Source organism: Camelina sativa, chromosome 1, assembly GCF_030686135.1.
Source record: "Camelina sativa cultivar CO46 ecotype springtype chromosome 1, ASM3068613v1".
NCBI lineage: Eukaryota > Viridiplantae > Streptophyta > Magnoliopsida > Brassicales > Brassicaceae > Camelina > Camelina sativa.
The window spans coordinates 5,995,437-6,007,502 of NC_141880.1; the positions used below are offsets into that span (position 1 = coordinate 5,995,437).

Here is a 12,066-nt window from a genome sequence, read left to right on the forward strand (position 1 = left end):
AGGATTAAATTGGTTAGATCGACAAAATTTAGAACACCTATAAAAATAAATTTAGGGCCAACGTAAACTTGAGGCAATTCGTGCAATGAAAAAAAAGATAAGGGGACACAAAGATAATTAAAAAATAAATGGTTCCCTTTAACAACAAGAATTATATTTCCTACTTGTAATGCAAGTAGAAAAGGCCAAAATAGAGAGCGGCCAAAACGGAAGCCAAAAAAAAAACATTATTATTCTTCCCTTTATTTCTTTCTTTCATCATCTTCCCCCACTTCTTTCTTCTTGGTGGTCTCTCCTCACCACCATTACCACACACACACACAGAAGCTTTCTGTATTTGTTTCTTTCTTATGGGCTAATTTATTACATTTTCACTAAACAGTCTGTTTTTTTTATATATATATACACATATCTACGAGATCAAACCTCTCTCGTGTTTCCTTTGCGCTGTTTTGTCCATTTTTCTTCTCTTATATATGGTTTGTTTTGGTCCATTAAGAGTGTAACATTTTGGATCATCTTCGTCGGAAAATATATACGGGAAAAAGAGATAACTTTCTCTTAATTGTTCTTAATTTTTGAGCCTCTCTGTTTCGTGTTTTCTGGTGAGTTGTTGTTTTTGATCCAATGGCTGCTGCGGTCACTGATGTTGTTCTGGACGATGTTCATGAAATTAATATCAAAAGTGATGGTGGTGAAAAGATCATCGGTGAAGGAATTGATGAGAACACTTCGATCACCGAGGCTGAATCAGAGCTGAAACCCAAATCGGAATTTGATATGAAGAAGCTTGTGGCCATGTTCAAGAAACTGAATCCTCTGGCCAAGGAGTTTTTCCCTTCTTACTACAACCCTAAGAAGAACAATCAGGTTGGGAAACCTAATCAATATCTCTCTGCTGACGATTTTGCCACTGCCAAGAAGCAATCTGGTGAAGAATTTGAATCTGATGCCAAGAAGGATGACAATACCAGGAAGGTAGAACAATTCTGTTTGCTGTTAAAGCTTTAAACTTTTTTACTTAATGGGTTTGCTTTTTTCTTTAATTCTGTTTTTATTGCTGCTTTTTGTTATTATAGAGAAGAAACAATTATAGCCAAGGGAGGAGGAGGTTGACTGGGAGGATTTCTAAGGCTCAAAGAGAGGATAGTATTAGAAGAACAGTGTATGTTTCTGACATTGACCAGAGTGTAAGTTTCATAAGTCTCTCTATTAAGGTTCTCCAACAGAGTCTAGTTAACTTGCATCAATGTAACAATTCTGTTTTGTGATCTAGGTGACTGAGGAGGGTCTTGCTGCCTTGTTTAGTAACTGTGGACAAGTAAGCTTTAAATTTATGTTCTGTTATATATCTTTCAACTTGATGGGTTTGGAAAGTGTGTTTACTTTAAATATAGTATTTTTTAGGCTGTGTGACAAATATACTGAACCTTAAAAACCTTCCTGTTGAAACGATTGTGTAGCAAGAAGTTTCATGATAAAAAAAAAAAAGTTACTTTGGTGGTAACATTGAGTTATATAATTTTGTGAAGGTTGTCGACTGTCGAATCTGTGGCGATCCACATTCAGTCCTTCGATTTGCGTTCGTTGAATTTGCTGATGACCGTAAGTTTGGCTGCTAGATTAATCTTGAAATGCTTTAACAAAATAAAATGATAGTAATTATTTACATAGTTAAAAATTTCTACAGAGGGTGCACGAGAAGCTTTAAGCCTTGGTGGAACAATGCTTGGGTTCTACCCGGTGAGGGTCTTACCTTCAAAAACTGCTATTCTTCCAGTGAACCCCACTTTTCTTCCCAGGGTAAGCTCTATAGGGATTTTGATCAGAAGTTATACTAATCATTTTGGTTTCAGTTTTGAGATTTGAATTTTACTTCTAATATCTACTATGTTTTGGTTAATTCAGTCAGAAGATGAAAGGGAGATGTGCACAAGGACAATCTACTGCACTAATATTGACAAGAAGGTAAATGATGAACTATCTACATAGAATCTATACATATGTTTATTAGTGTCGCCTGTTTAAAGACTTTTTCCTACGAGTGCAGGTTTCTCAAGCTGATGTGAGAACCTTCTTTGAGTCTGCATGTGGTGAGGTCAGAACAGAACCTCTACTATCTCATCTCTCTCTTTCTCTCTTATTTGTTAATTAACCTGAAATTTTCTTCTAAGGAGTGAATGTGATGCTTAACTTGTGGTGTAATACGCAGGTAACTCGTCTGAGGCTTCTTGGCGATGAGTTGCATTCAACTCGCATAGCTTTTGTTGAATTTGCTCTGGTGAGCTCTTTTCTCCATGTCTTAGCATTTGTTGACTTGACTGACATAATGTCTTAGCAATATTGTTTTATTGAATGAGCAGGCAGATAGTGCACTTAGGGCGCTCAACTGCAGTGGATTGCTCGTTGGTGCCCAACCGATAAGGTAGATTCGATCGATGCAGTGTCTTAAAAGATTTCTCTGAATATCTCAACTGGATCTAAATTTGGCTTTTATATCTTTTTTTTTTCAGGGTAAGCCCTTCAAAGACACCAGTGAGGCCAAGAATCACTCGACCACCATCAACAAACTAGAAGAGAGACCCGACTAGCTGGCGTTTCAGAAGAGAGATGACTGCAAACCATTTCATTTCCTTCAGCAATTTTTTTTTCTTCCCATTATCTGTTACGTTTTTAGAACAGTTAATCTCCAGTTATGTTATTAGTAGCTGGGAACACTATGATCCTGCCTCTGAATTTGGAGTTTTTTTTTAGGCTTTTCTGTCGTTTCCACTGAGATACTTCTATCATCTTTCTCTCTAAGGGATTTTTGGAGCATTTGCTTTTCACCTTTTTTTTTTCAAGGTTAGACCAATAGTGCATTAGTACTGAAATAGTCATTGTTTTGAGATACAAATATCAAATCTTGGTAAAAAATTGTGAAAAATTTACAGTGTCGTGTAAATCAAGTAAGGTCTCTAGTGTATACTTTTTACAAATAAATAAATAATATTTTTCTCAAGAGAAGATCTCACCATTGATTTCAACATGTGGAATGTTCAATACCTTGAAGAACTCTGTTTCTGCTTCAGCAAAACTCTCAGTCAACAATGAACATGAGCTTATTCTCAGACAAGACAATGAACAAGGAAGATCTTCATCTATCGATATATGCAGCTTATCACAGCCGTTGATCTCCATTGTCTCGAGCGCTACAGTATCTCGAAACCCTTTCGATTCAGTGTCCTAAGGTTTTCGAATCGGCTTATCCTCAGAGAAAAAACACCTTTTGGCAGTAACCCTTCATCTGGAACGATTCAATGTCTTCGTTTCCTCCTTCAAACAGAAGGTTCATCAATACTTTGACTAGTTGAAGCTATAAATCTGGTTGAGCACTAGTACTCGCATCTAATCTTGGATTCCCAGTAGGGGAAGACAGTTCACCTCTGCTCATAGAGGCAGTGCAGGCTGGACTTTCTGGAATATTATTCAGATTCCTTGTGGAGAAATGTTCTCCTTCAGCAACTGCTCTTAGGGGGCAATCAGCTCAATATCATCAACATCCTCAGTTTCATCTTCCAAGATCAAACGTTTCAGGTTCACCGAGGTCTCATGGTTCACGCAGATCATATGATTCACGTTCACCTTCAAGATATGACTAAAACCTGATTCGTTTTCATCAATCAAAAATCCTTTTTTCCTTTTAGTTATATATATGTAAATGTGTACTACTGGTCGTATATCATTATGTTCTCCTCAGTCAAAAGGGATTTTCCAACTAATGGAAACCTGAGCACTTTTGTACTCTTTTTTTTTTGTTTAAAATTTGTACAATTTGAAACGGCATAAACCCATATTCTGTTTTGTTGGCAATGAGGTCAATGAAACAATTGGTTGATAATATAAATAATAACATACTCTAGAAAGAAAATCCTTTTTATAAATATAAACATACCAAATTGAAATTCTTAAAAGAGAGCATACCAGAATTGGAATGAAATTTTTTAGAAAAGCATAAAGACATATTCCCTCTGTATCACAAAAAATTTACAAAGATTGATTTCTATAATTTATTTATCAATTATTGTTAGAAAATTGTGTAGGTTTCAAGATTCATTAATTGAGAATATAAATTTTTAATAAGTTACTATTGGCTAATAGTCATGAGAAATGTGTATTATAAATAAATAATACATTTAGAGCTAAACATTAAAATGTTTTTTAATTTATGTGAAAATCCTAAAAACCATCTTTTATGATACAGAGGAAGTATAAGCTTAAAAATAAAATAAGAAATAGAAGAAAAAAAGTCAATACAAATCCAGGGCAATCAATGACAATCTAAAAGATATATTATTGATAAACATATATGATAAGTCCACTAATTTTTGTTAAAACTCTCAACAATAAAATCTACACAAATGTGTAAGAGACTATAGGATCTGATTTAAGTTAAGGAGTTTACATTTTTATTGCAAAACTCGAGGTTCGAACTTCTTAAGTGGGAAGAAACTAGAGAAAATGTTGGATTTGGTTGTTGCACTCGTATCATGCGTCGTATTAATAGTGGTGGTTATCTTCTTAAGCTGCATCATCGCCAGCGGGGCAGATGTCGATTCTCCACCGCCGCTTTCACGACGAGGGCAGCTCGGGTTGCCGGTGTATAAAACCAAATGTGAAGATTTGGCAGGCGCTGGTACAGCCATATCAGTGGCTAGAACCAATATCTATGGTGGTTCAGGTGGTGCTTGTGGCGGAGATGGAAGTGAAGGCATCATCACCAGGGATACAAAGCTTCCTTTTCCACCGCGGGCTTCACTGCTTCCACCACGACCAGTGGAGCTCCCTAGGCCTGCGTATAGAGCCAAAGATCAAGATATGATAAGCACTGGCATCGCGCTATCATTGGCTGTATCCGTTTTAAATAGTGGTTCCGGTGTTGGTTGTGGTGGTGGTGGTGGTAATGGAAATAGTTACAGTGACGGGGGAGGCTGTGGTGGTGGTAATGGAAATAGTTACAGTGACGGGGGAGGCGGTTGTGGAGGCGGTGGTGGAGGTGGCGGTTGTGGAGGCGGCGGTTGAGGTGAATATAAGGGATAGGTTATGTTTTCATGAAGGATGTTTAAACATTTACTTTTTCTTCTTTTACAACTTCTTCATGAAAATATTAAACATTAGCGATATTTTCGGTAACAAAATAAATTATAAGATTTTTGTATATATAAAATTATATATATACCAAACGTCTTTATAGGTGAACAGTTTATTTTCTTAAGGCATAATTACGGAACAAATCCAAAATGTCTACTTCATGGTTCGGCTACCAGTGTGACACCAGTGAAAAAACAAAGAACCCACAAATTATATGCCTTGGCTATTACGGTAGGGGAAAGGAAAAAAAAAAAAAGAAGAATACAAAGCGTCTTATTTAGAAGTGTTTCTATGCACTTTATTAAAGAGGAATTGGATGGATGAACAAAGAAGAGATGACTTCTTTGAGCTTTCCGAAATAAGGATCAGTGAATTCATCACCCTCCTTGTAAAACAGATCGATGGGTCGTGAAACGTTGAGGCATCGCACCAGAATCGGGCGTGGCACAGCGGTTGTCGTCAAGTACTCCTCCATTATTATTTTGTAATAATCAGTAGCAATCTTGTTCAACTCTCCAATCGCTTCTTCTTTGGTAACACCATGTTGCTTCATGTAGCAATTCAGCCCATTAGCCACTTCTCCTCTGCTCATCCATTACATTCGTTAAGTTAATTTCTAAGACAATAACTTGTTGTTGATGTGAATATTGTTTGGTTGTCATGATTTTTTATGTCTTACTATTACCTCATAGGTGGCTATGTCGTTCTTAAGACAATACAGGCCATTCAAACCTTCCATCATTTTGGGTCTGGAATTGTACCACTCGCACGTTTGATTCTCATCACAATCTTCCATAGCAATAAAGCTATAGGCTGCAAATTTATCCATTGACGTTTGCATCCCAATCTCCATGTACTCCTCAAAGGTTGGCACGTGACTTGTGCGTGCCCATTTCGAGATGGTCAAGTATGATTTCCCCAACTTCTTCATCTACATGCAAAACATTCAGTTTTTTCTTGTAGTTGTAGACACAGACTTGACTACAACTTTTGCTACCCCAATTTGGAGGACTCACCTCATCTACTGCTACTTGCACAATGCGTGATCTTCCTCTAGGCATCATTTCTTTTTCAATCTCTTCTAAAGTTTCAAACACACTTCGAAAGACGATTCTTAAATAGTTTGGTAGCTTTTCAATGTCCCCAAGATCCCACCTATACCATAAATATTTGGACGCCAAGTTACTTACTCTTAACCTTAATCTAGTAAATAGATTTAAAGACAATACCTTTGAAAAGAGTCAACGAGACTTGTAACTTCAGGAAGAGTGCCATATGCATCACATGTGTCATTCAAAACAGTTGCAACCACAGTGATTTTTGCGACTATAATTCTCCCAAGCGAATACCGTGGCTCAAAATACATTGTGAGTGCCCCGAAATAGACCTCTACAATTCTGTCTCTGATGTAAGGTAGCTTAGATGCCAGATCTAGATCCTTCCACCATCTGCAAAACATAAATATTCAAATAAAGCAACACTGCACGATATATATATGTAATATGTCAAGACTGAAGAAATGAACTACCACAACATACTTAGTCAAATCTTTTAGATCTTGAATGTAATGTAGCTGGCAATAGTTGAAGTTGAGTTTTGCAAACTTTAGCAGCGTCTCGTCGTGATCTTCTTCTTGTTCGTAGAAAGAGATATATTCTCTTGCGACTAGTATCTCCAATTTATGATACCGAGCTCTATACAGTGCGTTTTGTATATGTCTAGAGAGATGGGGACTAGCACTTGCTGCATGATGACCTTTTAATGACTCCAAGTGATACCGAGTGAAACTCAATGCTTCGTCCATTATATCTTCAGATGGTGTCCCAAGATGTGCTGCTTCGTACAATTGTAGCATCCCTCTAACATCATCAGCTAGACTTTCCTTGAACTTCCCATCTTCACCTTTGAATCTATTGAATACATCTACAATGAAGTCGATAAACAAGTTATATATGAGTGTGTATATATTTATGTGAATCAAAGGTAACCAAAAACCATACCGCAAGGAATATAGTAACCGCGTAGTCTGAAAACCTCAAACATGGTGGAGATTGTCTCTAAATCATCTTCCTTGTGGATTATGTCCTCCAAATTCGTAAAAGCTTGGATAAGGATCTCATCAATCTCAGTTTCGAAATGATATGCGATTCCGAGGTTAATTAGCAAATGGATGAGACGGATCCTCTCATTGTCACTGTTTTTGGAAGACATGAGCATGTCCCTCACTTTTGGCTTCATCCTCACTTCAATGTCTCTTGAAAATTCATCAAATTTCTACAAAAATACAAAAGAATAATGTATAACTAAACCAACAATGTGAAACAGATTGAGTCATCATGTGCTTACATCAACATCTAAGGGAACAGAAAGGAAGTGATCTCCCCAAAGAGTGGGAGAAAAGTGTGCCAATGGACGAGTTCGCTCGAGTTCATCATTAGTCTCAGTAGCACTAGCCCTAACACAGACCAAGTGGGTTTTTTTTGCCGGTTTGAGGGAAAGAGTGGGCTTGTGAAGCCAACGCCGGGGAAAGAGAGAGAGAGGTTGGTCGTGAGACAGAGAGGGGAGCTGTGAAAATTAGGAAGACCAAAACCCATTATTGTTGATTCCATGTTGCTACTGGAGATAGCATTTAGAGGAACTCTGTTTTAATGTTCCATTTCAAATTACTCTGTTTTATTTAAGTAAACCCTGGACGCTTGTCTTGCCCCTGATGTTTCTTCAATGGATCCTGATTTGAATAAAAACAAAATGAATTAACTATGTACGAGTTGTATCTATTGTTATGGTTGGACACAATGATGAACTGAGAAACATTAATTGGGAGGGAAAATGTCAGACGATCATTTAATTTGATTTAAGTGGGGAATCCATTCCAAGCTATTCAGTCAATCAAGGTGTCCCCTGTGCATTAAATTCCTTCTGCAACAAGAAATAACCACATCGGGTTGATGAAGGCGTCCTGTGCATTTTAGCCTTGAAATGAAAACAGAGGTACTCTGTTTCTTATGCTTGGTTTCTATTTCATAAGTACTCTGTTTTATTAGGTAAAACCCTAACCTTGCGCAGAGATTTAAATGGATGTTTTCAATAAATAAATAAAAAAACAAAATATTTTCGGTTTCAGTTCTGCATGGTTGAGCTGGGGACATGTCATTGTGAGAACTGTTACAATACGACATAGCCAAAATAAAAGATCTGGATAAACATTAACTATGTTTTATTTAGGTGTCATTGTGCAGTCACGGGAAAGAACTGTTAGACAGTCATTTAATACGATTGAATTAATTGAGAATCGAAGCAATCATATTTAATCACTATCTCTCTTTCTTAAGGGCATGCATTAAATTCCTTCTAAGTTACGACATAGCCAGTGTTCTGCAACAAGAAGCATATGGAGAGGCTCACTCTGAACACGAGCTAGCTTTTTTTGGGTCCGAAAGTCTTTCTTGCTGCTGCGTCTATAACAATACAGGTCTATATACTCTGTTTTGGTTGAAGTACTTGACTACAACTCTTTCGCACTCTGGTTTTAAATTACTCCCAGAAGCTATAACCTTGCGCTCAAAAATAGGACTTTCATCCTTCAAAGTATTGTTATGTCATAGGAACCGTAGAGGGTTCTCTAGCCAGTAAACTTGCCTCAATAATTATGTCAACCGTACTGTGTCTGTGCCCTAAAAGTTAAAAGTTTTAAAATTACTTACCATGGACAAAATAAGACATTGGATACGTCAAAATATGATCCAAATACTTACTGAGTCGTCGATAGGAAGTGAGTGGAAGTAATCTCCCCAAAAAGAGGGAGGAAATTGCGTCAAAGGACGAGTACTCTCAAGATCATCACTAGTCGAACTCTTAGTAGTAGCTTTAACACAGAACAAGTTAGGTTTTATGGGTTTCAGCGAATGAGAAGGGGGACGAGACACGGAGAGGCTGGTCTTAAGACAGCGGGGAATTGGTGAAGGTAAGAGAAAGTTCTGATCCCAAAACCCATTCTTGTTGTTTCCATTTTAGTCAAAGTTAAGATTAGATAGATATAACTACTCTGTTTTACTTGAAATACTCTGTTTTTAGGTTGGTTGGGTTTTTATTCCAAAAGATATCTCATATCTACTGGCTACTGCTCTTATTTCCCTTAAGTAAACAAGGAACAAAGGAAGCTACGTGGTCAACCACTCAACGGCCAGGAACACATTTAATGAATATTGTGTACTGATCTGGTTGTTGTAACTTGTAATGCAAAATATCTAATCTGATTGAGGTATCTTATATAATATGCAAGGTTTTTTCTAACTTTTACTCACATTGCAACATTTGACATTCTCTTTTAGTGACACTTATCGTCCTTTATTTTCATTTTATTCTTTTAAAACAAATTTATATAATTTCTAATTCCAAATAATCATATTTCTCTTTTTAATGTTGGTACAATTGACATATATTTTTAAATCCACTTTTATATCTTAAATTTTTTTTGTCAAACAAAATCAGATTATTTTATAATAAAGTATATGATACAAAATATAATATTCTATAACATTTACTAATAAATAACTGATATTTGATACATCTACTTTAAACATTTTTCTGACATTTTATTTAATTTGTCTTTCATCCTTTAAAGTGAAAAAAATACACACTATTTTTAATAAAAGAAAATATCATAATAAAAACCATATCTTGGATGAGAAATGGAAATAGTTTAAATACATGATTATGATTAAGCTTTTATATATTTATAAACCTAAATTTTAACACGTTTTAGAATCATAAAATATTTTCTTTCATTAATTGAGTAGGCAATAAAGTTAGTCAGCTCTACACTTCCACTAAAATCCTATTAAATTATGATAAATTACACAACAATAGCTTTCCTTTTATATCAATACACATATCAACATAAAATCGATCTTCTCAAGAGCATTTCAGAATTGTTGTCATGTTCAAATCATATATATATATATATATATATATATATATATTTCATATATGTTGACTTTCTTGATTTTCTATCTATTTATTTCATTAGAAAATTGTAAATGACATATTTAAAATAGTATTAGTTAAACCATTAAGTTTGATTATTTTTTATATGGAAAATATATTAAAATTTTATATTTAATATCATGTAGTGGTTACAAATTGCTTTTACCATGCATTAAAGAGAGTTATAATTTCAATAACCATGCATTGAAATGTATTTAGTCTAATGGAAAGATTTTTGTTTGCAAATATTTATGTTACAAAAGTTATGACACCGAATTCCACAATTCCCAAATTTGTAACTGTTAACAAAATATTTTGAACCTAAGAGTTACATCTATCTAACATTCAAATAGCGTACGTATATATAGCCATAGGTAGACATTTACTTAAATACTTAGACTCAAATTTACTCTCAAATTCTAGACCTGTTATAACATATATCATCAACGCTGCAAGAGGAAAAAAGATCATCATGTTTCTTGATTATGATGGTACCCTTCTCCAATCTTTGATGATCCAAATAGAGATTTGATATCTAGCAAGGTGTCCTTATAATTAACCAAAATATATATACCCTTTCTCTCCATAATCAAGATATATTTCATGTGTTCTGTGTTTCACAGATGAGAAGAAGAGTGAAAAACATGGCCAAGTATTTTCAACTTTTATAATTACGTAGATGCATTTTATTTTTGGTAGAATAGTTACATAGATGCATTGACAAGTTACATTTTGTAAAATAATTTTGTTTCCCATTTTCTTAACCAAATTTGTTAAATGTTATTTATTATTTTTATTTTTGTAGATTTATATCTTAGTGAAGCTAGCAGAACCCTATTATATAGAAGCCATGGAATGAAATCAATGGATATTAAAGGCTCAGCTAAAGTCTTCTCGAGATACAAGAAGGTAGATTCTTAAAAAAAATGATTAACCAAATTTTTATCTGAATTCCTTTATTTACATTTTAATCAAAATTTACTCTTGGTTTTTATATATGTAGCCATTATTTGAACTTTCCTGACGATTAGTTAAACGTCTTCATTTTAGGTTTATGTGTTTGTTTTAACATCTTATCGAGAAAGGAACCAAGCCAGTTCCGGAGGACAAGCAGACTAAACAACCTTAGACCATAAATTTATATTATGGTTAAAGGCCATCAAATAATATGTATATTATAATAGTCACGATATATTTTCCTCACTAAAATCTACTCCATCCATTCCTTATAAATCCATTTTCTAGAGAAAAACAAATGTTGCACAAAAAACAATTTTTAGGTTTTCTATATGTTTTAATAAATAATTAATAACAAATTGTAAACTTAAAAAAAAAGAACTGAATATTCTTGGTTGAAATTCGTTAATCACAAAAACATAATGCAAGTAAAGTCAGTTTTTAAGATGTTTGAAAACCCTAAAATATGGATTAATCAGGAACATAGGGAGTATTGTCTAATATAACCATTTAATACAGTCCCACATAATTTTTAAAATTTTCAATGATGGGAAGTTTTTTTAGTCAAGTGGTTACATCACCACCTCTGTGACCGATCCCACCGGAGTTCGATTCCACTATGTCACGTTATCTCGCTTAGTAGGGACTAACTATGAATCGGACCTTGTCAATTATATGTTGACAGAAAACAAATTCAATGATAAATGGAAATAAGGCTGGAATATGATTTGTGGCAACATTTTCATTTTGTTGGATGAAAAGGGATTTTGTTTCATATAACAATATTGGCCAGGCTGGATTGTGGAGAATCACTATCCATGAAAATGGAGGCATATCAAAGGCACTTCAAACGTTTGGACCAAACAAAATAAAAGTTAATTATATAGAGGTAAAGTGAGTCATAAAAAAGCAAGCAATGGAAAAATGGTACATCAATAGTCCATTGTATAAAATTTATAAAAATTAAATGTTTTATTTATGAAATCATTCACA

At 34.8% G+C, this 12,066-nt stretch overlaps 2 protein-coding genes and 1 pseudogene across 4 annotated transcripts; 2 read left to right on the top strand and 1 right to left on the bottom strand.

The window, feature by feature from the left end:
- On the top strand, positions 1-2,817 carry LOC104779249 (polyadenylate-binding protein-interacting protein 9-like). Of its 2 annotated transcripts, XM_087452551.1 has the most exons (10): positions 1-978; positions 1,080-1,190; positions 1,277-1,321; positions 1,533-1,605; positions 1,691-1,803; positions 1,909-1,968; positions 2,051-2,098; positions 2,213-2,281; positions 2,364-2,425; positions 2,514-2,817. In XM_087452551.1, exons 1-10 carry the CDS (start codon positions 628-630, stop codon positions 2,572-2,574), a joined length of 993 nt encoding a protein of 330 aa, XP_087308677.1. In that variant the 5' UTR covers positions 1-627; the 3' UTR covers positions 2,575-2,817. The 2 variants fall into 2 exon arrangements, with proteins under 2 accessions (XP_087308677.1, XP_087308679.1); XM_087452553.1 differs by lacking the exons at positions 1,533-1,605; positions 1,691-1,803 and having other exon boundaries at positions 209-978.
- Positions 2,818-4,375: 1,558 nt separating this feature from the next.
- Positions 4,376-5,238, top strand: LOC104704822 (uncharacterized). Its single transcript, XM_010420853.2, has one exon. It carries the CDS (start codon positions 4,501-4,503, stop codon positions 5,059-5,061), a length of 561 nt encoding a protein of 186 aa, XP_010419155.1. The 5' UTR covers positions 4,376-4,500; the 3' UTR covers positions 5,062-5,238.
- Positions 5,239-5,317: 79 nt separating this feature from the next.
- Positions 5,318-9,139, bottom strand: LOC104779258 (terpenoid synthase 17-like; annotated as a pseudogene). Its single transcript, XR_015592152.1, has 7 exons — positions 8,886-9,139; positions 7,131-7,404; positions 6,669-7,053; positions 6,360-6,578; positions 6,147-6,285; positions 5,816-6,061; positions 5,318-5,746 (listed from the first exon to the last, which is right to left on the bottom strand). The product of XR_015592152.1 is annotated as a terpenoid synthase 17-like (transcript).
- Between the last annotated feature and the right edge of the window lie 2,927 nt (positions 9,140-12,066).

Coding starts and splice junctions, on each gene's coding strand:
- LOC104779249 (XM_087452551.1), top strand. CDS start 628: ATGGCTGCTGCGGTCACTGATGTTGTTCTGGACGATGTTCATGAAATT. Junction 1,191..1,276: donor TTTCTGACATTGACCAGAGT/GTAAGTTTCATA, acceptor TTTGTGATCTAG/GTGACTGAGGAGGGTCTTGC. Junction 2,282..2,363: donor CTTTTGTTGAATTTGCTCTG/GTGAGCTCTTTT, acceptor TTGAATGAGCAG/GCAGATAGTGCACTTAGGGC.
- LOC104704822 (XM_010420853.2), top strand. CDS start 4,501: ATGTTGGATTTGGTTGTTGCACTCGTATCATGCGTCGTATTAATAGTG.